The sequence below is a fragment of the Caretta caretta genome, chromosome 3 (assembly GCF_965140235.1).
Source record: "Caretta caretta isolate rCarCar2 chromosome 3, rCarCar1.hap1, whole genome shotgun sequence".
In the NCBI taxonomy this organism is placed as follows: domain Eukaryota; kingdom Metazoa; phylum Chordata; order Testudines; family Cheloniidae; genus Caretta; species Caretta caretta.
In genome coordinates, this window is record NC_134208.1 from 52183728 (window position 1) to 52209992 (window position 26265).

General features: G+C 39.0%; 1 protein-coding gene across 1 annotated transcript in view; it reads right to left on the reverse strand.

Moving 5' to 3' along the window:
* Positions 1-26265, reverse strand: part of EYS (eyes shut homolog) — a 1269973-nt gene that overhangs the window by 858585 nt on the left and 385123 nt on the right. The window contains exons 13-15 of the mRNA XM_075126509.1: positions 13905-14001; positions 13489-13596; positions 12323-12468 (exon numbers count right to left, since the gene is read on the reverse strand). Of these exons, the coding sequence (XP_074982610.1) occupies positions 12323-12468; positions 13489-13596; positions 13905-14001 (351 nt within the window). The remainder of the gene's footprint in view (positions 1-12322; positions 12469-13488; positions 13597-13904; positions 14002-26265) is intronic.

Below are 26265 nucleotides of genomic sequence, written 5' to 3' on the forward strand. Positions count from 1 at the left end.
TGTGGTCAGTGACACTGAGCGAAGTTACAGAAATGTTAGAGAACTATGCTGCAGTAAAAAACCTTTCTTTGGCAACCTGACGGCTGGAAAAGAGTCCAGATACTGGACACATAATCCACTTTAGTGGTACATCTGTTGATGGCTCGGATATCTTAAGTGAACGGACACTAACATATGAATGTGAATAAAGCTTTGCAACATTTGCAAGGAGTTTTTGTGTGTGCCTTGCAGTTTCAACAATTTAAAGGAATTTGATTTGGTGTCAGCCCCTGTGACAGCTTAGTCAAATGCCAAAGCAAGTGTTGAAAGTCATCTAAAATTCAGAGATCATGGAAGAATAATAAGCAAAAAGGATCACTTATGGATGCATGTAATGGGAAAATAAAGACTGCAGTTTAGTCACTTGTTCAGTGATAGACACAAATTACATCAAGTGTGATCCAAGACAGGGAATAAAAATTACTGTGTTCTATGAAATGAAAAATATTACATTGCAGGGGTAATTAATAACAGAAAAGATATCACAGTTCTTTGATACATGATACACACTGCAGAGGTGGACCCAGGGATGATGAACCTGAATAGCAGATGCACATCAAACCAACTATCCAGTGCATTGAGTGATATCTTTAAAAAAAAAAAAAAGTCAGCATCTGCTCTACACAATAGCAAAGAAATGCAAGATGAAATATGTGAAGATTTCCTTTAAATTAGTTAAAGTATTCTGGATACATTAGGGAAAGATCTTGAAGAACTTTACTTACTGACATTTATATTTTTTCCTAGACTAAAAGATCTTGTTAGTTTCCTGTGAAACAATAGATAGATATTACAATTCTGATGATCAAATGTAAGGCTTCTTTTATATGACCATGTTAAATAACACTATGAGATTTCTTCAATTCCAGACCCCCAAGTTGGCTGTAAACTCAGGAGAAATTCAACTAACCCATTCCTGACTATTTTATTAACTTGATTATGAAACTAACAGCAACAATGAAGTGTCCATTTTTAGTACACACATTGTTAAATTCTTATACTCCTATGTGTATTTGGTTTTGAATCTCCTGATTCCCACATATCTATTAACATATTATAAAATACTAGAAAATTATTTTGAGAAAAAGTATGTCTGGAAAACCTTTACCAAACAGCACAATATTAACATATTACAGATTTAGAGAGGTGAATCCTATAACACCTAATGGATGTACTGATGACGAGTGTCAAGGTTCCTCCCCCACTCTGAACTCTAGGGTACAGATGTGGGGACCTGCATGAAAAACCTCCTAAGCTTATCTTTACCAGCTTAGGTCAAAACTTCCCCAAGGTACAAAATATTCCACCCGTTGTCCTTGGACTGGCCGCTACCACCACCAAACTAATACTGGTTACTGGGGAAGAGCTGTTTGGACGCGTCTTTCCCCCCAAAATACTTCCCAAAACCTTGCACCCCACTTCCTGGACAAGGTTTGGTAAAAAGCATCACCAATTTGCCTAGGTGACTACAGACCCAGACCCTTGGATCTTAAGAACAATGAACAATCCTCCCAACACTTGCACCCCCCCTTTCCTGGGAAATGTTGGATAAAAAGCCTCACCAATTTGCATAGGTGACCACAGACCCAAATCCTTGGATCTGAGAACAATGAAAAAGCATTCAGTTTTCTTACAAGAAGACTTTTAATAAAAATAGAAGTAAATAGAAATAAAGAAATCCCCCCTGTAAAATCAGGATGGTAGATATCTTGCAGGGTAATTTAGATTCAAAAACATAGAGAACCCCTCTAGGCAAAACCTTAAGTTACAAAAAAGATACACAGACAGAAATAGTTATTCTATTCAGCACAATTCTTTTCTCAGCCATTTAAAGAAATCATAATCTAACACATACCTAGCTAGATTACTTACTAAAAGTTCTAAGACTCCATTCCTGGTCTATCCCCAGTAAAGACCAGCATATAGACAGACACACAGACCCTTTGTTTCTCTCCCTTCTCCCAGCTTTTGAAAGTATCTTGTCTCCTCATTGGTCATTTTGGTCAGGTGCCAGCGAGGTTACCTTTAGCTTCTTAACCCTTTACAGGTGAGAGGAGCTTTCCCCTGACCAGGAAGGATTTCAAAGGGGTTTACCCTTCCCTTTATATTTATGACAACGAGCCAGAAGGAAAATGTTTTCAGTTCCAGCTGCTGGTAACACAAGATGGATGAATCGGACAGAATCCTCTTCCAGACCAGAACAGAAATGAATGCAGTAGTTGTCATAAAATTACTTTGACAACAATACAAAATGATTTTGCATTCAATCACACAATCACATTGTTGCCTGTTTAGTGAGTAAGGGGCATATTTTTTACTTTATTATTTTCACCAGATCCTTTCTTTATATTAATAACCCGTCAATGCTGACTTAATGCAGAGAGCAGATAAGAAGCCTTGCTGTGCAAAGATTGTAAACAATAAGAAAAAGGGTGACAGCAGTTAATTAAATACAACTGCAGTATTCCAGCTTCACTGATTCTTATTCAAAGTGTACATTAACTTGACCACCAACATTTAAAATAAGAAAAGGAGTACTTGTGGCACCTTAGAGACTAACCAATTTATTTGAGCATGAGCTTTCGTGAGCTACAGCTCACTTCATCCGATGCATACCGTAGAAACTGCAGAAGACATTATATACACACAGAGACCATGAAACAATACCTCCTTCACACCCCACTGTCCTGATGGTAGTAGCTTATCTAAAGTGATCATCAAGTTGGGCCATTTCCAGCACAAATCCAGGTTTTCTCACCCTCCCCCCCCACACACAAACTCACTGTCCTGGTGGTAATAGCCCATCCAAAGTGATAACTCTTGGATGGGCTATTACCACCAGGACAGTGAGTTTGTCCGCCCCTCCCCCCCCACACACAAACTCACTCTCCTGCTGGTAATAGCCCATCCAAAGTGATAACTCTTGGATGGGCTATTACCAGCAGGAGAGTGAGTTTGTGTGGGGGGGGGGGGGGGCGGAGGGTGAGAAAACCTGGATTTGTGCTGGAAATGGCCCAACTTGATGATCACTTTAGATAAGCTATTACCATCAGGACAGTGGGGTGGGAGGAGGTATTGTTTCATGGTCTCTGTGTGTATATAATGTCTTCTGCAGTTTCCACGGTATGCATCCGATGAAGTGAGCTGTAGCTCACGAAAGCTCATGCTCAAATAAATTGGTTAGTCTCTAAGGTGCCACAAGTACTCCTTTTCTTTTTGCGAATACAGACTAACACGGCTGTTACTCTGAAACCTAACATTTAAAATAGAATCAGCAATCAAATATAGCTGCCTCAGAAGCAGACCTGGGCATGCATCATAGGTAAAGCAACAAGCTAGCATTAGCCGAATAGCATCACTGCAACAGGTGTACTTTTAGTTCTTCATCTTCCCCTAGACTTCCAGTGTATACTGCTTCCCAAAAAGGAGAGTGCAAGCCAAAAATCCAAAGTCCGAATTTTTTTTTTTAAATAAAAAAATGTAATGCCAAAAAGGGAAGAAGCTGCAGAATGCTGTCTATTGCCCGTGAGGTGAGAAAAAGGTGGATGAGCAGTAGAATAGGGCACAGGAAAGCTAAACAAAGTGATCCAAAATGAGAGTTTATCATAGGTTGTCTAATCTACAACTCTACCTAATCTGCAAAAGAGGAGAAGTTACCTATTTTTTTGCAGATGTCTCCATCAGTTACCAAAATTCATAGCACTTAACAAGATCAGTTACTATGTCAATTCACAACCAGTTTTAGTTTACCTACAGTGAATAAAAGTTTCTTGCACTTACCTAATCACTTATCTTTAAAGAAACTTGCCTGTGACATCAATCATCTGTCTTGATTATCTGTGATAATTAGGCAGGACCCACCAATTACTTTTGGGTTTAATTAACTTCTTCAATTTGCCTACAGAAGAGTGCCTACAGGAAGAAGGGCTCACTCTTACAGAATGCATGAAGTTCTCCATTGCAGAGATTCAATGTAGATATTGTAACTGAAGAAATACACTTTTTTGTTTCCTTCTTTTGTTTATTTTCAATGTAGAATAAATTATTAATTTTAATAACTTTGAGCTTTCTTAACTGACTATGTCCTGGTGTCCCCCAGGGCATGGAAGAGAACATTTTTTGTGAAGCATGGAGTTATATCCCTGAACTAAATAACAAGAAACAGTTATTAATATTTCAGCTCTTTTGGTCTGTTTTCTCCAGTCTAAAATGTTGGTAATTTTTTTAAAACAACAACAACACATGACTTGATGTTTAAGAATATATATTCACCCATGCTTTTTTTCTAATCATCCCAGGAAGGTCTTCATTTTACTGAAAAGACTTGGAATTAAATTTATAAAAGTATATTGGAAATGTAGTTTGCACAGGGATGGCCAAGTTCACCAAAAGATACCTGAGATCTGGAGGTAATATAATTTATTTGTGGATTTGGTTCAGTGTCAATGCTTTCTCCTATGCAAATTACTATAACCTTTAGCTTCCAATATTGAGCATTGCTTAATTAATGTGAAGCATGATATGTGCTGCAAATCAGTGTTAGAGAGATCAGAATCATAGGGTGCAGAAACATAGCAAAGATCAACATAAAAAGAAAATAAATCAACTCAACATGACACTATTCCTGACACTGAAATTGCTACAGGATGACGACTGAAAAACTTTGATCCAGGTTAGTAAAGAACTGCCATTTTGGTTTCTTCATAATCCTTTATCTCCTTCTGCTACTTACGAAGGATATTGTCTCAACATTCATGTTTTTTCTAGAGTACTTCTCATTGTTATAAAACAGTTTCTCTCCTGAAATAAAATGACTTGTAATAAACTTGAGGAAAGTGTTAAGACTTAGCCACTGTGAAATCATTATGATGTGACTGATAAGAAAAACACACTATAATTCACATTTGAAAACATTATGTGTCTGTCTTAAACTTGAAAAGTATGGAAATACACAGATAAGAAATATACTTTTGCTATCTAAGCACAACAGGATAATATGAAGGATTATGGTTAATATGGTTAATATGAAGGATAGCACCTCACTGTGACTTGATAGTGGAGGCTCAATCTTTAACAATAGATGTTGGGGATTTTTTTGTGTAGGTAAGCTAGATAATCATTTCAAAAGTATTTTATTATTTTTCACGGGTAATCAACATTAAACTAAACAATGTTCAGACATTAATACAGTAGCAAGGGAGTAGCACTTCAGTAGCACTTCATCTGGGTTTTAGCCCACGAAAGCTTATGCCCAAATAAATCTGTTAGTCTCTAAGGTTCCACAAGTACTCCTTGGGTTTTTTTTGCTGATACAGACTAACATGGCTGCCTCTCTGAAACCTGTCATCCAGTGACTTGTATCTCTCCCACACACCTGGCTGATGTAATCACCAGGAGAAAGGACAATTTCATGAAGAAATAGGAAATGGACTGTTGCCAGAGGATCAAACGGGGCTTCCATGAACATGGAGAGGACCACACTTAGGCCCCATGCTGTGGCAGGATCCTTGACCGTAGGAAAGCGTCTAGAGATACATTCAGGAACCTCTTCACCATTGGATGCACAAAGAGAGGAGTGGTCAATCAGTGAATGTGTGGCAAATATGGCTGCTAGGTGCTTCCCTGGGAAGCATTAGGAGAGCATAATGCCTGGTTCTATTGGCACAGGTAACCAGGAATATCCTGGATGCTTGCCCAACCCAGGGAAAGGTGGCACCTGCTGGCCCCACTGGAGAATTTCATTTATTTTGAAAGGTAAGTGGCCTTTGTCAGTTCCTTCCTGCTATTTATCAGTACCTTCTGCACCATCTTCAAGCATGATGTATTCAAGTCACTGGGACTTGATGAACTACGTCCTGGAATACTCAAGGAGCGGACTGAGAAGATATCTGAGCCACTAGTGACTATCTTCGAAAAGTCATTGAAGATGGGAGAGATTCCAGAAGACTGGAAAAGGGAAAATATATTGCCAATATATACAAAGGGAAATAAGGACAACTCAAGAAATTACAGACTAATCATCTTAACTTCAGTACCCTGAAAGAGAATGGAACAAATTATTAAGAAATCAATTTGCAAATAGCTAGAGGATAAGGTGATAAGTAACAGTCAGCATGGATTTGTCAAAAAACATATCATGTCAAATCAACCTAATATCTTTCTATGACAGGGTAATAAGCCTTGTGGATAGGGGAGAAGTGGCAGATTGGTATATCTTGACTTTAGTAAGGCTTTTGATACTGTTTCACATGACCCTCTCATAAATACAGCCTAGATGGAGCTACCATAAAGTGGGTGCATAACTGGTTGGAAAATCATTCCCAGAGAGTAATCATCAGTGGTTCACAGTCAAGGTGGAAGGCCATATTGAGTGGGATCCCACAAGGTTCAGTTCTCGGTCCGGTTCTGTTCAATATCTTCATCAACAATTTGGATCATGGCATAGAGAGTACACTTATAAAGTTTGCAGATGATACCAAGCTGGCAGGAGTTGAAAGTGCTTTGGAGGGTAGGATTAAAATTCAAAATGATCTGAAATTGAGAAATGGTCTGAACTAAATAGGATGAAATTCAGTAAGGACAAATGCAAAGTACTCCAATTAGGAAGGAACAATCAGTTGGGTACATACAAAATTGGAAATGCCTGTCTAGGAAGGAGTAATGCAGAAAGGGATCTGGGGGTCACAGTGGATCACAAGCTAATTATGAGTCAACAGTGTAACACTGTTGCAAATAAAGCAGACATCATTCTGAGATGTATTAGCAGGAGTGTTGTAAGCAAGACACAAAAAGTAATTCTTCCATTCTAGTCCACACTGATTAGACCTCAGCTGGAGTATTGTATCCAGTTCTGGGCACCACATTTCAGGAAACATGTGGACAAATTGGAGAAAGTCGAGAGAAGAGCAACAAAAATGAGTAAAGGTCTAGAAAACATGACCCATGAGAGAAGATTGAAAAAAAATTGGGTTTGTTCAGTCTGGAGAAGAGAAGCCTGGGGGGGGGCATGATGACAGTTTTCAAGTACATAAAAGATTGTTACAAGGAGGAGGGAGAAAAAATATTCTCCTTAACCTCTGAGGATAGGATAAGAAGCAATACACTTAAACTGCAGCAAAGGTGATTTAGGTTGGACATTAGGAAAAATTTCTTGTCAGGGTGGTTACATACTGGAATAAATTGAGTAGGGACATTGTGGAATCTTCAGTATTGGAGATTTTTAAGAGCAGGTTAGACAAACAGCTTTCAGGGATGGTCTAGATAATTCTTAGTCCTGCCTTGAGTGTAGGGGACCGGACTAGAAGACCTCTCGAGGTGCTTTCAAGTACTGCAATTCTCTGATTCTCTGTGCCTTGAGTACACCAGGGAGGCTGAGTACATGGAAAACTAAAGCATCCATGGAGCCTGCATACTCCATAGGTTAAAGTCCTATGGTGCCAGAGGCCACAGAGGCTGGTACCAGTAGTCACAGTACCTATACAGGTCAGCATCAGAATAATTTGAGGCTGGGTTCTCTTCCCCCCACAGGGGTGAGTGGTGATCCTGGGATCTGGCTGCAGATATATGCAGGCTCTCCTCTGAGTCTGAGGATTACAGGTAGCACTCCTCGAGGAGTGGAGAACCCTCCCAGGTGTTGATAGAATTGAAGGTTTCAATCCTCGGGGTATTGAGATCTTTCTGTGGGTGACACTGGAGCCAGGAGTCTGCATGATGGCATTAGAGATGATGCTGGTACTTCCCTGGTTGCTTCCCTGGGTATGAAAGGGGAAGACTATAACCCCCAGGCCACTGAGGCTGGCTGACCCTGCATTCTTGTTTACTCCGTTGTCACCATTTCTTGAGGTGAAGCTGGTCCTGGTAGTGGTGAGTGCTTAGCTGATCTTAATCCGATTATGTCACTAATGCTGAAATGGTGTAAGGCGAGACTTGCGTCATGTCTGGGTCATCTTAGCTAGTCATGGCCCTGGTAGCTTTTGTTCCTCTTTGAAGCACTTTTGATATTGGATAGCCTCATAGTCTTATGAAGCTTAGGGACCAAGCCTTGGGAAGGCATTCTGTTCATCTTCTCTCCTAAAGACTTCCACTTGGTTCCCAACTGGCCCCAGTGTTTTCTTGGGTCTGAGACAGACTTAGGGAGCACCTTGGACCACTTTTAAAGGTATCTTTGATGCAGAGTTCGATGATCTCTGGTCTTTCAAAGACCTTGAGATCTGGATCCAGGAGTACAAGTCAAGTCCAGAAACATGGACTGGTTTAAAAGGAAGGTCCTCAAGTAAGATTCCCTTGAATGTTGAGTCTGCTTTGAGAAGGATCAGCAGACCTTGCACCAGTCAGAATGTGTCCCTGGTCAAGGCAGAATTGACACCTCATGTGGCCATCATTGAAAGGCATGACGGACTTGCAAAAGGGGCAGTGACTTGTGATCTGCCATGTAAAACCAATCCCACTGGTGAATGGCAGTCCCAGACAGCCCCAGTGGAAAACTAAACCTAGCTAACATTGACAACTAACTAACTAGAGAGGTAGGTTTCTCCCTGCCATGCAGGGTAGAGGGGTATCTTCTCGCAATGCATACCCACTAGATGTACGATCACTCACCGTGGAATATGGTAGAGACTATCACTCAAAGAACAATACTATTTTATCTGATAGTGTTTTACACTTACAATGCAGGCACTTTTAATAGGCCCAGACCTTCCCAGAACCCATTTATATGTATATTATCAGTCTCTGAAGAGGCTAATGGAAATGTATTTGATTTTTAATCAGCTAAATATATTTCCTATTTGTATTGTTATAGATTCAGAGCCTTTAAAATGCTGACGTGTTGACTTTTTAAAGTGTCTTTTTCATTATCCAGAACTGTGAAGGTTGATGCTCTCACAAACAATATGTTTTCCTTTTTTATGAATTAGGTGACATAAAACCAATAAAAGTAGTGAAAGTAGGTATGCATCATCATATTTATATTATAGTTGCTAAAAATGGAAGTTTTAAAGATCTCAAACTGTCAATAAATTGCTTCCAATTCTGAATATTAGCCTACTGCATGGTGGAAAATGTGCTTTTCCCTCTGCTCATTGCCTGATAATAAATGTCTTTCTTGCAATATCAGTTTTTTCAGACAAATGAATGAGAACATTTTGTATTCACTCAATTGGTGAAGTGTTTCCCATAAAGTGTCACAAGAAATATAAAGTAGAAGTCAGTAACAACATCAACTCACATTAGAAATTAAAGTTTTCACTGGGAAATAACATAAATGTATCCATTAGGAAGGAACAATATGATGAACGTGCTGAAATGTAAATATTACTTTCTGCATGAAATAAATGCAATTAATACGAATAAAAGTAAGTGTGTGTATGAAACTGAGAGTCTCCATGCTTGTGCTCAGCTGAAGGAAGAATGTGTGATACTATATATTTAGAAATTAGACTGCTCTATTTCCAATTTTGTCTGCAGTTATTTTTGAGCACCATACAGTGCAGGCAATAAAGATACGTCCTCTGGTTTGGTTTTCTCCAGAGGGAAATTTCTATTCTCAGCTGAGTTTGCAGGAATAATGTAAAACAATACATTGAATAATACAAATATGAAGCTGTCTCTCTTGGAGATGGGTCAGAGATGTTGGCTTTTAGACTTTAAAAGACTTTTAGACTTTTGCCATCTGCAAAGGCAATGATGTTTTTTTTAGATGCCCTCTCTTCTAAAACTATTAAAGGTGAATTGATAATATGATACAAGACAGATCCACTAACAGACTGAGATAATTCTATACAGAAACTTCATCACATTTTAGCCACTGTGAAAACTTGATTTGATATGTGAAGAACAAAAATTAATATCACAATATTGCACTTCAACACCCAGATCATCCTCTCAATCTTATGTATACTGGAAGCTACATATTATATAAGTCTATATTAACACAAATAATATGATATATAATTCAGTATATTTGGAAATAGTTTCCTTAATTAAAAAAAATACTACTATAAAATAGGTAATTAAAATGACCAGTGTGGTACTCTAAATATCCAAACTCCAGTATTATTTTATTGACTCAAATGCACAAAAAGCAATGTGTTTACAATAACTACAAACACCAGTTTTCTGACTATGCTTGTTCTTTTAAACAGCTCAGCAACTCTACCATTCAGGAACTGCTCAATTACTAATTACACATACATATCGAAGATTAAAATAAAAGGCAGTATTTGTCAGGTCAAAAACTCATTTTTGTTCTCAGATCCTTTCACCCAAGTAAATATTCTACATCTTCATTATATCTCAGGAAATGGGTTTCTTCTAGGAGAAAATTCTGATGAAAACCTTTTTTTTTTTAATCAAACATTTTATGTGGAAAAGTTTGACACAAGTGAACTATGGAAAACTGAAATATTTCAGTTTTGGGGTTTTGGGTTTTTTTTTGAAATATCAAATATCTATTTCTATAGAAATTAGAAAAGTTTCATGAATAATTTTGTTTTGCCAAAACCCAATTTTCTATTGAAAACCAGTTTCAGCAACAACCTTTCAACCAGCCCTAACACAAATTGTACCTGTTCTTGGTGCTGGGGAAGGGTAACTCTCCACCAGCTATGTTATGTGGTGTCCACCTTAGCTTGGGTGGGGAAGAACCCTACCCATAATGTGAAACATATGCAGAAAATAGAGTAATTTAAAACAGCAGGAGAGTGAGTTTGTGTGTGTATGGGGGTGAGGGGGTGAGAAAACCTGTATTTGTGCTGGAAATGGCCCACCTTGATTATCATGCACATTATAGGGAGAGTGGTTGCTTTGGATGAGCTATTACCAGCAGGAGAGTGAGTTTGTGTGTGTGGTTTTTGGAGGGGGGTGAGGGGGTGAGAAAACCTGTATTTGTGCTGGAAATGGCCCACCTTGATTATCATACATATTTTAAAGAGAGTGGTCACTTTGGATGAGCTATTACCAGCAGGAGAGTGAGTTTGTGTGTGGGGTGGGGGAGGGGGCAAAGGGTGAGAAAACCTGGATTTGTGCTGGAAATGGCCCAACTTGATGAACACTTTAGATGAGCTATTACCAGCAGGAGAGTGAGTTTGTGTGTGTGTTTTTTGGAGGGGGGTGAGGGGGTGAGAAAACCTGGATTTGTGCTGGAAATGGCCCACCTTGATTATCATACATATTTTAAAGAGAGTGGTCACTTTGGATGAGCTATTACCAGCAGGAGAGTGAGTTTGTGTGTGGGGGGGAGAGTTGGCAGAGGGTGAGAAAACCTGGATTTGTGCTGGAAATGGCCCAACTTGATGAACACTTTAGATAAGCTATTACCAGCAGGAGAGTGGGGTGGGAGGAGGTATTGTTTCATGGTCTCTGTGTATATAATGTCTTCTGCAGTTTCCACAGTATGCATCCGATGAAGTGAGCTGTAGCTCATGAAAGCTTATGCTCAAATAAATTGGTTAGTCTCTAAGGTGCCACAAGTACTCCTTTTCTTTTTGCAAATACAGACTAACACGGCTGTTACTCTGAAACCAAAATATTAAGTTATACACAAACAAATATACACATTTCTCCATGTTAAATGATACCAAAATAGTAATCATCCATGCCGTTTCTGATGCTACATGCAGAACATGTGACTACCACAATGATTTTGGACATATTTCATTACAGCTCTACTTGTTAAATAATTGATCATTACTTCTGTATAAATTCCAAATATCAGTCCAAGATCAATAACTGAGGCAGTAATGCCAGCTATACAGGTCAGGGAAGTCAAAATCTCAATACTTTGACACTGTATATCCAAAGGAGAAATTCACTTTGTAGCATTTGAACATAAATCTTGATAATCGAAAATAAATCAGGATTTACTACTGAAAAAAGCAGAGTCAAACTCTGATAAAAGTGACACTTTTTTAATAAAGCAGTATCTGAACCTACCTACAAAACTTACTCTGTATCTACGAGTGATTTCTCTTGGCTGAATTCACAAAATATTGATTTTCTTTTGCACTATATAACTTTCTTTCTAATGTGTTTCAGCTAAATATCTGGACTACTAAAGAACCCATAAATCAAAATAATGTAAATAAAGACTTGAGGTACTTAGCAAGACTTGGATCAAAGGCCCATTTGAGTTAACATAGATTTCTCCTCCAATACTCAGGTAATTTTCTGCACTCCTCCCTGACATAGTTGAGGCCATTGCTTATGCAATAGTTTTAAAATGCAGGACTCAGGGGGTAACATGTTTCTATGTGGCAGCAATTGATATTCAGGGAAGGGACTATACCTGTGAATCCAGGGGGACAGATACATTGGTAGCCTCCAGGCTTGTTGGAGCAGCTGCCTCCATGCAGACAAGGCAAAGTTTCACACTCATTTACATCCAATTCACAGAGAGGCCCATAGTACCAAGGTGCACAATTACAGAGGAACCTTGGGGAAAGGGGAAAAAATAAAAGATAAATCAATACAAACAAACAATATGATCTGTTAAAAAATTGTGAATCTTTCCAGATGTTTAGGGGCCGAGTTGTGATCCCTTCTCGCTGACCATGTAAAATCCCTGGAGGGTAGGGATAGGATACAGAAGGACCTAAACAAATTAGAGGATTGGGCCAAAAGAAATCTGATGAGGTTCAACAAGGACAAGTGCAGAGTCCTGCACTTAGGACGGAAGAATCCCATTCACTGCTATAGACTAGGGACCAAATGGCTAGGCAGCAGTTCTGCAGAGAAGGACCTAGGGGTTACAGTGGATGAGAAGCTGGATATGAGTCAACAGTGTGAACTTGTTGCCAAGAAGGCTAATAACATTTTAGGATGTGATCTTTCCCCTCTATTAAACACTGGTGAGGCCTCATCTGGAGTACTGTGTCCAGTTTTGGGCCCCGCACTACAAGATGGATGTGGAAAAATTGGAAAGCGTCCAGAGGAGGGCAACAAAAATGATTAGGGGACTGGAACACATGACTTATGAGGAGAGGCTGAGGGAACTGGGATTGTTTAGTCTGCACAAAAGAAGAATGAGGGGGGATTCGATAGCTGCTTTCAACTACCTGAAAGGGGGTTCCAAAGAGAATGGATCTAGACTGTTCTCAGTGGTAGCAGATGACAGAACAAGGAGTAATGGTCTCAAGTTGCAGTGGGGGAGGTTTAGGTTGGATATTAGGAAAAACTTTTTCATTAGGAGGGTGGTGAAGCATTGGAATGTGTTACCTAGGGGGGTGGTGGAATCTCCTTCCTTTGAGGTTTTTAAGGCCAGGCTTGACAAAGCCCTGGCTGGGATGATTTAGTTGGCGATTGGTCCTGCTTTGAGAATGGGGTTGGACTAGATGACCTCCTGAGGTCCCTTCCAACCCTGATATTCTATGATTCTATGATTCTAAAGCCAACGGCTAGAGTTTACTTATAAGAAAGTTTGTGAATACTTTTCATTTAGCTCTAGTTACTAACCTGTTTATAAGATCAATGCAGGTTCCATTGTTTTTGCAGGGTCTCGATAAACATTCATTAATCTCCACTTCACATTGTGTCCCAGAAAAACCAGGTCTGCAGGAGCACCTGGCAAATAAGATGTCCACAGAATGCACAGAATGTTTCACTTTAATGTAAATATAAAATAAATAATGATGAAAAATATGATTTTTTTCAATATGATGTTTGGATCACTATGATCATCAGAAAAAGAACTTTTTTATAATCTGGAGATAGTATAATGTTTATACAAACTGACTATAAAATGACAAACCAGATAATTCAAATATTAGAACCACAATACACATACAAAATACCAAAAGAATGGCAAATTGAATGATAAGTTGGCCCTGCATTATAACTGATGGCTTTGTAGTTTGAACAGTTATCCTCACCTGTAACTGTTAACCTCATCTACACAGCGACCTTGGTTCTGGCATGGATGGGAGATACACTCATTGCTGTCAATTTCACAGTAAGCACCTTCAAATCCTGAAATATAAATGATATGGGTATGGATCAGCAATCTCCACTACACAGTGTGAATGTCAGGATCAGTGATAACAAAGACCCAGGTGAAAGCCATCTTAATGTAACTTGTAACCCCCTAGCATTTCTTATCCCTCAGCTTTAACAGGCAGTGTTTCCCACAGAGAATACAACAAGTCTAATCATACTTTAACGCACAAGATAGACAGATTTAGATGCAAGAAATGAGTACCTTGCTAAATCTTTTGGGGAAATTAAGCCTGTTTTAAGGCTTTGAAAATGCTTTATCAGGAAGTGTGGGAATATCTCAAAAAGAAAAAAAAAACAGTTCTGTAATGCACACATTCTAACGTGCAAGTGAATTTGCAGAGATCACATTTATTTAAAGCAGTCAACAGATGAGAAAAAAATGTTTAATTGGTTTCAACATTCAAATGCATCAAAGAAAGCAGGTTTCAGAGTAGCAGCCGTGTTAGTCTGTATCAGCAAAAAGAACAGGAGTACTTGTGGCACCTTAGAGACTAACAAATACATTAGAGCATAAGCTTTCGTGGGCTACAGCCCACATCATCGGAGGCAGAGAATGGAACATATAGTAAGATATGTATACATCTTATACATACAGATAAGTTGGAAGTTACCATACAAATGGTGAGAGGCTAATTAGTTAAGATGAGCTATTATCAGCAGGAGAAAAAAAAACTTTTGAAGTGATAATCAAGAGGGCCCATTTAGACAGTTGGCAAGAAGGTGTGAGGATACTTAACTTAAGGAAATAGATTCAATACGTGTAATGACCCAGTCGCTCCCAGTCTCTATTCAAACCCAAATTAATGGTATCTAGTTTGCATATTAATTCAAGCTAGCAGTTTCTCATTAGAGAATACAATACCCACCTGCAGAAGTAAAGAAACAGATTGATAGAGCCAGAAGAGTTCCCAGAAGTTACCTACTACAGGACAGGCCTAACAAAGAAAATAACAGAACGCCACTAGCGGTCACCTTCAGCCCCCAACTAAAACCCCTCCAACGCATTATTAAGGATCTACAACCTATCCTAAAGGATGACCCAACACTCTCACAAGTCTTGGGAGACAGGCCAGTCCTTGCCTACAGACAGCCCCGCAACCTGAAGCAAATACTCACCAACAACCACATACCACACAACAGAACCACTAACCCAGGAACTTATCCTTGCAACAAAGCCCGTTGCCAATTGTGCCCACATATCTATTCAGGGGACACCATCACAGGGCCTAATAACATCAGCCACACTATCAGAGGCTCGTTCACCTGCACATCCACCAATGTGATATATGCCATCATGTGCCAGCAATGCCCCTCTGCCATGTACATTGGTCAAACTGGACAGTCTCTACGTAAAAGAATAAATGGACACAAATCAGATGTCAAGAATTATAACATTCATAAACCAGTCGGAGAACACTTCAATCTCTCTGGTCACGCAATCACAGACATGAAGGTCGCTATCTTAAAACAAAAAAACTTCAAATCCAGACTCCAGCGAGAAACTGCTGAATTGGAATTCATTTGCAAATTGGATACTATTAATTTAGGCTTAAATAGAGACTGGGAGTGGCTAAGTCATTATGCAAGGTAGCCTGTTTCCTCTTGTTTTTTCCTACCCCCCCAGATGTTCTGGTTTAACTTGGATTGAAACTTGGAGAGTGGTCAGTTTAGATGAGCTGTTACCAGCAGGAGAGTGAGTTTGTGTGTGTATGGGGGTGGGGGGGATGTGAGAAAACCTGGATTCATGCAGGAAATAGCCAGACTTGATTATGTAAAGAGTTCTCACTTTGGATGGGCTAGCACCAGCAGGAGAGTGAATTTGTGTGGGGGGGTGGAGGGTGAGAAAACCTAGATTTGTGCTGGAAATGGCCCACCTGATGATCACTTTAGATAAGCTATTACCAGCAGGACAGTGGGGTGGGAGGAGGTATTGTTTCATGATCTCTGTGTGTATATAAAGTCTGCTGCAGTTTCCACGGTATACATCTGATGAAGTGAGCTGTAGCTCACGAAAGCTCATGCTCAGATAAATTGGTTAGTCTCTAAGGTGCTACAAGTACTCCTTTTCTTTTTGCGAATACAGACTAACACGGCTGTTACTCTGAAACCTGTCATTAGAGTCTGTTTTTGAAGCTTTTCTGTTGCAAAATTGCCACCCTTAAATCTTTTACTGAATGGCCAGAGCTATTCCAGTGTTGTCCTACAGGTTTTTGAATGTTATGATTCCTGATGTCAGATTTGTGTCCATTTAATCTTTTGCGTAGAGACTGTCCGGTTTGGCCAATGTACATGGCAGAGGGGCATTGCTGGCCCATGATGGCATATATCACATTGGTAGATGTACAGGTCAACAAGCCCCTGATGGTGTGGCTAATGTGATTAGGTCCTATGACGGTGTCACTTGAATAAATATGTGGACAGAGTTGGCATCAGGCTTTGTTGCAAGGATAGGTTCTAGTGTTTTTGTTGTGTGGTTGCTGGAGAGTATTTGCTTCAGGCTGGGGGGCTGTCTGTAAGCAAGGACTGGCCTGTCTCCCAAGATCTGTGAGAGTGAGGGATCATTTTTCAGGACAGGTTGTAAATCTTTGATGATGCGCTGGAGAGGTTTTAGTTGGGGGCTGAAGGTGATGGCTAGTGGCGTTCTGTTATTGTCTTTGTCAGGCCTGTCCTGAGGTAGGTGACTTCTGGGTACTCTTCTGGCTCTGTCAATCTGTTTTTTCAATTCAGCAGGTGTAGTTTAAGAATGCTTGATAGAGATCTTGTAGGTGTTTGTCTCTGTCTGAGGGATTGGAGCAAATGCCAATGTGGTATATGTCATCATGTGCGCCCCCCCCCCCCCACTCCTGCTGGTAATAGCTTATCTTAAGTGATCACTCTCCTTACAGTGTGCATGATAAACACCCATTTTTTCATGTTCTGTGTGTATATAAATCTCCTCACTGTATTTTCCACTGAATGCATCCAATGAAGTGAGCTGTAGCTCACGAAAGCTTATGCTCAAATAAATTGGTTAGTCTCTAAGGTGCCACAAGTACTCCTTTTCTTATAGCCTCTTACAGTTTGTATGGCAACTTCCACCTTCTCTGTATGTATATATATCTTCTTACTATATGTTCCATTCTATGCATCCGATGAAGTGGGCTGTAGCCCACAAAAGCTTATGCTCTAATATATTTGTTAATCTCTCATGTGCCACAAATACTTCTGTTCTTTTTTCAAAGAAAGCAGTTCATTATGATTCTTATCTGCATAATAAGTCACCCATGTAAACACGTCATAATACATGACAATTCTTTTTCAAACTAATGAAAGAGGAGGAAAGGAAATATATACAGAATGATTCACCAGAAAGTTCAATTTACTGTAACATATACTACATCTTAAATTGTAGCATAAAATTACAATTTTGTTCAACACAAAACTGTGTTAAAATGATACAGATGGAGATATAAACTCACAAAGGCGGTCTTGATAATGACTAATGCTGAAGTGTTGCATCTATCGTAGCCATAATAGAACTTTCTGCAATTAGGACCTGATCCAAAGCCCAAAGAAGCCAATGACACTCTTTCCATACTTAGTGGGGTTTTGGATCGGATTATTATGTAGCACCTCTCACACAAACAACTCAACACACTTTACAAATATTAACATTTTGCCCCTCTGAGGAAGGTATAGTAAGTTGCAGATTGTTAACTTGAGGCATAATGGATTAATTGACTTGACTAAGGACACAGACTGAGTGAGTAGTGAAAGTATGAACCAAACTCAGTAGCCCTGACTAAAAGTCATCTGCTTTCACTTCTAGACAACAATTCAACTCTCAGGGGGTGTCATAACATCTACACTTCTGGACATTTTGTGTATCTTCAAACAGCAGGTACTCCATGGTTCAGAGTGTGTCTCTGCTGGGCCCCATTTTACACACACCCCTCAGTACAGGAATCCTTGCTTTGGCTGCTTCTTCAACTTCTCCCCACCAGCTGCAGTTTATTATAGAGATTCATATGCTGTATGTTACAAAACCTAGGCACAATGGATCTTTGTAATTCTCACTACAACTAAGACCTGATAAAGCCTGCAGTCTGTCAACAGATATAAAGAAATCCTGTTTATAATATTGAATGGTTTTCTACAGGTTATCATGGTGCACAGAAATAACAAGTGGAAGTTAAGGATCTACAGTAGGCAACAGCTGAAATAAAATAAAGTTAAGTTATGTATATGCTGATATATTCCTTTCATTTTGTATTTGGCATGCCCAGCACCTACAACAAAACTGACAAAATTTTAAAAAAATATATTTAGCATACTAACTTTAACATAGAATCCTCTTGTTTGTGAGATTTCATCTCATAACCCTAAAATAATGTAGTAGTTTGTGTTTAATTAGCTTTAAATTTATTTTAGCATAAAACAGGTTTCAAGCAGCAGGAACCAACAAAAGTGAGTTGCTGACTAGCAGTGGCCTTGTAATAAGATGGAGCAGAACTGTATTGAACAGAATTAGAAATAATTTGGGCCAATCAAGACAAGTGTGTGCCTGATAAAGATTGTCCTTTGTGCAGGTTTAATTGTATAACAACATATTTAATATTTGCTTTCTCCCCACATCCTCATGCTGTCGTAGTTATAAGATTTTATTCACATGTTGCTCCCACACTAACATCATTGACATGTCGCTATGATATGAGATTCACATAACAACGGTGCTCCCATTTAATTAAATTTGTAATAGCTGCATCATTATACTGTTAATGCAGCTACATGTTGTGAGACTTGCACATGTGGAACCTGTACACTTCAGTTGATATTGTAATGACTCCATTACGATGCTCAAACTATGCCATTATAGCGAAAGATTCACATCATAACAGCACTTCCACACACATGACCATTGGCATTAGAATGACTCCAGAGCTGTATGGTGTCTATAAAAATGCATTAGAGCACCATTATGATATCAGAAATGGAATTATAATAATTAAGAAAATAACCACTGACAACTCAGAGGTCTGTTGTTTTCAGAAATATGATGAAAGCTTTGTCTGAGACTATATTATATTTCAATATCAGCGTAAAAGTGAATATCTGTGATTTAAAAAAATAATAATTTAACGATAGAGGATTTCAAAGTACTTCCCAAAGATGACTAGGCAGTATTATCTGCCTTTTATAGGTGGAGAAACTCAAGTACTGAAAAGTTAAAGCCCTTGACCAAGGTCACATAAGTGAGCTAGTGACAGAGTCTGAATGGACTCCAGGTCAGCTGACTGTAGTGCCATGATCTAACCACTAGCTCACACTGCAGCCATTGTGGATTTCCTATTTGGTACAGTGTGACCTACTTTCCTCATCATAATTTTATGCCGTGCTACTTCTTGCAGCAGAAGACAGGTGTTTCTCTTTGTTTGTAACAGCGTTCTTTTGTTAATCCAACCTCTTGGCAGGTCTTAGACACTTCATAAAGCTGCTAATATCCTGTTGACTCCTTGTGGCAAAAGCAGTTCTGAATATAAAGAAGTTGGGAGAGGCTCTCTAGGGAGAGGAAACTAAAGAGCTATGAGGACAACTCTAGGGCCATCGAAGATCAGAGAAGAAATTTATACTCAGAAATATTGATTCTGAGTTTCAAATAAAGCCAGACGCCAGGAAGAGGGGTAATTTCAGAGATTAACTCAAGTCTGCATGTTGTGTTAAGGATGGAGTAAGGATTTACCCATCCACAATCTCTTTCAGGCTACAATAACTTTCTCATTCTCAGGAATTCTTAGGAGGCAGGGAAAAATGGAGAAGAGTGAAACACTCGCAATGTTCTTTTCCACTCCTCGCCTCAACCTTTAGATCATGACCACTCAGATCCTATCTGTACATGTATACTAGACCTTTAGATTACATGTTTATAGCAGGTGTCTTCCATCCTAAATGGTACTGAAATTAGTAATGAAGTTCATGAAAATGACATATTTATAAATTATTATATAAATAAGACTTGCTACTGATTTCACTAACTATGCAGTCTGCACCACCAATACTGAGTGGGCAGGCGAAGCAATATATTACCCGATGCATTTCACAATGCAAGGCTATAGAAAATGCATGGGGGTTACTTCTTGTCATTTTTTCCCCCCAGAAGTCTGTGACACAGATTTCTCTTTAATAAAGGTAATATAGAAACAAATCTCTTAGTGTTTATTTCCTGCTTCTTCTGGTGAATGAACATTTGGTCTTGATCTAACTTTAGCTATCTAGGTACTTACATGAAATATGTGCTTAAGGATTTGGCTGAACTGAGGGCTAAGTGACTTTCTTAAGGTCACATAGGAAGAGCAATGACTAAGTTGGAAAATTAACCCAGATCTCCTGTGTCCAAGTTCAATGCCTTAACCTCGAAGCCATCCATGCTCTTTTGACTTTATCCTATCAGACTATGAGCACTATCAGATTCCCTACATGATGCTGAAGGAGCTGTTGTCTGGCACGTTAGGGGGGTTTAGTACATACCAACTGCTTCATTCACATGTGTGTGACATGTGCCATCAAAACTGCTTAAAGGAGTTGTGCTGCCAGAGCACAGAGACTAAAATCCCCATGACAACGCATTGCTTTTACACGAGTCCTATAACAAACAACTTCATTAAAGTAGCATCAGAAATACTGAGAGTTATACAGATTTTTGGAATGATCTGGAACTGGCCCCAGATCCAAATACTCTTGAATTTTAGGGTGAAAGAAACCTGGATGAAGATCTGAATATTGTTGTTTGCGGCCTTTTCTATTATTTCCCTGTTGTTTGCTAGTGAAAAAAGAAAGGTGAAAAGCCTGAAAAGTGTGGCTTGCCTTCACAGTTCAATATTATTGTTCAATAGTGTGATTGGTTATATCAGGTAGCCAGCAGACACTGACAGTATGTCGTTCTTCAGGAGTTTTTCTTTTGATACATGATACCCCAATGACATTGAACAGCAACAGAAGAGGTGGCAGCTTGTCTTTTTATCTCAGGTTTGGTTGATGAATTGGAAGAACATGCAGAGCCTGTAGACTGGGACCCATAGGACTGTCTGTGGCCAACTTTCTCTTTTGTGATTTTCCTTTATTCATTATGTTTGACATTTGTGAGACTGAGTTCTGTTACAGACTAGCAGCCTATGTCAATGGGCTAGGGAAATTAGACTGTGCTGAAAAGTAGTACATAGAAAAAGAAAGTACAAATGTATAACACTTGAAATAACTAAAAGATGTAACCACAACATGGTGAGGTAGATTGTATTTTTGGGATGCAGTCAAATATAAAGTATGTGGAATGCAACCAAAGTGAATTTTCTAAAACCAGTAAAATTATTTTATGTAATGGTTTCACTTGAATTTATGGTATTTCTACAGGTATCTTTTTTAGTTTGTGAGGATAACTGGTATTTTAAACACTGGAGTCAGCTGTAAAGGATATACATAAAAAATGAAAATGGAGTGAGTTATCCAAACCTTGCTCCCTTCAGCCTTACCCACCTGATGAAGATGTTCTGCAATCATTTCTATACTAATTGAGGTTGAGAGTTGTACATATAACACTGTATTTAGGCTCAAATTCCACCACAACAATAGTCATCATAAAAGCAAATCAAGGTAGAGTGCATACTGCACATACATTACTTTATTAATTATTCTACACAACACAGAAACACATAGGTTTCATTACAAAATGTCAGTGGGGCCACTGTATGATGAAATCCCAAGATATCACTCAGCTGTTGAGTTCTCTCTCTAGAGTAAATAAATTCAGCCTTTAAACATCAGGGGGAGAAGGTGATAAGATAAAAGACAATTTGGGGGGTTTTAACCTTATATATTATTTGACAGATATATATATAAAATGAGAGAGAGAGAGAAACAAAGTCAACTTTGTTCCTGCTCTATTTTTTTAAGTACTTTAGCTGATTTCATAAATATATATATATCCAGACTGGCAAATTTTATTGTAAATTTCAGATACCGTTTTAACTCAAGTCTAAAAAGTGGTGTTTACATTTAAAAGTAGAAGTTGAAAGTTACAGGCAGCTCTATTTTATTTTATTCCAGGTGTAATTTCCATGCATCTGTGCTACAATATATGTATAATTTATGAAGTCAGCACTGTACGAGTCTGAATCAGAGCTCATGATAATAAGGCTTTTTTATTCACTCAAGACAAATGTTCTCTGAGAAAATTATGAAAATAGAGCAGCACAACATTATGCCCAAACTTCTCTTATAATCAGGAGAGTTCAAATCCCATTCTGCTTTCTCTTTAAAATACATCAGAACGTTTTAATTAAAATACTGTATGTAAACTATTTCTCCTACGAGGAACATTAGATAAACACCAACAGCACTACCTGTGACTAAAACAATGCTTAATTTTATTGGAATATGCGCAAATAGGACATAGAAAGGAAATCACTGAATCTCAAAGGTAAAGGATTACCCAGTTAATTTGCTTGCATGGTTCTTTTTTTGCTATTTTATGGTACCTTGAGTTCTTGTGTCTCATATACTACCATATGTGTGAGCATTTACTTTGAAGGATAATGTAATCCATTTGAATACTTTGTACAAATGTTTCAATACTCCAAACTAACAATTACAATCACAAATAACTATGGTCCTATGGGACATCTAAATTTAGAACCAAGTATGGATACAGTGTTTTATCTCTACTACCCTAGAAAATTTAAAAATTATTTAATATTTTCTAAAGGAATGCAGAAAGGAATGGACACAACCTATCTGTTGTTTAAACTGAATTAACATATTTAAACATCAACAACATCATTATAAATTAATGTTATCAGTTGCAAAGGAATTTGCATTCTCTAAATAAGAATGTGTCCAATACATGTTACAAAATATATTATAATGCTAAACTTAATTTGCCTCTTGTGTTGTGAATATAATTCATTCATTTAAATTACAAAACAGAATAATTTTTATTTTAGGCAAGCTACTTTGTAAAGTGGTACCAAGCCTGGAACTATGCATCTTGCTGTAATGTATTGTTATCATAATGGTCTTTAGTGCTGCCTCTGGTGGTGCAAATCAGTGAAGCCTGGGATCCAAATTTTAAATCAACAGCACATGTAAATGATCAGATGCAGCTCTTCAGTACAATGCTTTAAAAAGTTTCTTTTCCACATTTCAAAGATGTGAGACATTACTTAGAGGTGACTTAAAATACACACACACACACAACCTTGCTGTCTTTTAGGAGGACAAACTGAACTATCCTTCTGAACTTAAACCAACCTTCTCAATTTCCAAATAAAAATATTTATCTGATCAATAGAAAAGAACAAATGGCACATGCTGTTGCCCGCCAACAAGGGATGGCAGTCAGAACCCTGTTCAGAATATCCAGATCTGGTCTTCTCAGGAAATTATCATTGAAGAGGTGACTAACTACAGGAGATCCTTTCCTCTTGGATTTGATCAGATTTCTGATACAAAGATCAAACAAATGATGTAACACAATTTAAGAAATCAATGGGTTTTATTTATCAGTCCATGTTTTACGCAACTTTTGATATCTCGTTAGGCAAAAAAGTGGCCTGCAAATAGAGCCCCTTAGCTACTACGCTATTATGACCAGATGATCATTTTTTAACAAAATAATTTCATGCATATTTTTCCACTTTTGCCAAAAGCACAGAGAAGAGCATTTTTAAAATATGATTTTGTTTGCAACCTGGGGCTTCAAAACCTAAACTGGTCTTTGAGGGGAAAAAATAAACTCAGAAAAATGATCAGTTTGCTGCTAGCACACTGCAACTTCAAAATTTGGTGGGAAAGAAGGGGCGTAAAAGATGGAGAACTACACGATATCATACTGATTCTTTTATTATATACCTAAGATGTTTTACAGAGCAGACAGTGAGGATGTAGCTTTAAAACATGATGAATAATTGATTATGAAATACTAATGCTCTTAGCAGAAACAAATACAGTATCACAAATATATAAGGCAACATTTCTAATTCCCCTGGAGCTGTGGTCCCCAAATGTGGGGCGCGGCCCCCTAGGGGGCATGGAGGAATGTTTGAGGGAAACGCAGCAGGGCCTACGACAGCCACCATTTGGGGAGAGGAGGGAGTACCACCCAGACCTGCTCTGAAGGGGGGCACAGACAGATTCCATTACTGGAGAGTGGGGATGTGACAGGAAAAGTTTGAGCACCACTGCCCAAGAGAGAGTTTCTGCTAAATTACCTCAGTTATGTAGTTTTATATATCATATTCAGCAGACTAAGTACTGCATTAGAGCTACCAGGTCTGGTAATATGTTCTGAATTGCTTGCAATTTGTATACACACAGACTGAAATATTTCTTCCTATTCACTGGATGGCTCAATCCTACTTCCTCTGGTAGTAGTTTTACCATTAATTTTAATGGTCCTGTTCCCATAACGTGCCAAACCAGATGTTACACACACATATACACATGGTTAACCCTGTTCCTACATCTGCTGATGCAAAATAGTGGATGCAGCCTCTCTAAACTTTATGTGGGCCATATCGATTTACACAGCAGAGGAATCCACTGGCTACACATCTGTTTGTGGAGAACATAGCCACTTTCCCTTCTGTGTTCCATTGCAGACACCCATGGAGCTAACTTCCAGGAGACCCAACAGAGCAGTGGATTTCTTCCTGTTTGGGGTCTCCACTGCTTTGCACATCAGTGAAGAATTATTGAGCACCTCCGTTGCTTTTGGCACTTCTGTTTGCAAGCACCTTGCTGAGTCCACTATGAGCCCTAATGTGCCCTAATGTGGTAGGTGCACTTACCTAGAGAGATAGCAGAAGTATGATAAATGAAAGACCTGATGAAAAGCCAAAAAACCTGTTGTCCTCAGGGAATTACATGTGTACACAGTAGCATACATGGAACTTTCTGTGAACAGTTTGGGGGAACCTGTCTATGTATAACTTACACATTTTCTTTGATATTATAACCTCTATGTATAACTCTAACTCTCAATTTGTAGTCCATCAGCCATGGACTGACAAGGACCCTGGTCATGTTTCACAGACCCTGTCTGGAAGAAGCTACAGAACAAACAAAAGTCATTAACATTTAATGACTGTACTCTTGCAAGACAATGGGCATGCTAAGGAGGGTTCCTGAGCAGAGACAGGAGTTGGAAGAGAGGAAAATCCCCAAAATGGGAACAAGAATCCAGGTGTTTGGAGTGACTTTTACAAACAAAGGTACTGAGAGCATGAAAACACACAAAGGGACATGCTTTCTGAGCGAGGGGAAACATTTTGATAGTCACACCAGATGAAGCTGTAGTAACCTGTAGGAGTCAGAGAGGGGATCCCATGATCTGGAGACCTTGAATGGACACTGACAAATACCAGAGCAAGAGTGGTGAGGAAACTGAAGTAGGGAATGATATACAGGTGTTTCTTATTTTCCACCCATCTGTTTACATCTTGTGTTATCTAAAGTAAAGAGTTGTTAGTTTCAGAATCCCCCTGCAAAGTCTGTGTCTTATTTGTTGCAACTATCATGTGTCCCTGGAAGATTAAAGTAACAACTAGAGAACTAAGAAGGGTGGAACTCTGAGAAGGGTGTGGTTAAGCTACTGGGTTCTTTTGGAAGGTTCAGTTGTAGACTTGGGACCTGGACAGCTAGACTGCAGGGTCCCACTTCTGAAAAGGGTGCAGACGGAGACCATATGCCCAGGGAATATGCCTAGAAGCCTAAGTGCTTAGAGCCTACACGGACCAAAATTGAGCTAAAACTACATGGATGCAATATTGGGATCCAAACACAGCAGCCTGGTGAGTGTTCATCATGGGGGGAAGCTTCATCAGGACTGTGACACTTGCCTATACCCCAGCAGTAATTTTATTGTCTGTTTGTTTGTTTTTCAGGCTGGGCAGAGCCCTCCCTGCCCTCTCTCTCCTGCAAATCCTTCTTATGTGTGGCTACTGTCATGCCCAAGGCAAAGAGCAGACTCTCTCTCTTGGATGTTGTCATAAATATAAAGGGAAGGGTAAACCCCTTTGAAATCCCTCCTGGCCAGGGGAAAGCTCCTCTCACTTGTAAACGGTTAAGAAGCTAAAGGTAACCTCGCTGGCACCTGACCAAAATGACCAATGAGGAGACAAGATACTTTCAAAAGCTGGGAGAAGGGAGAGAAACAAAGGGTCTGTGTGTCTGTCTATATTCTGTCTTTGTCGGGGATAGACCAGGAAT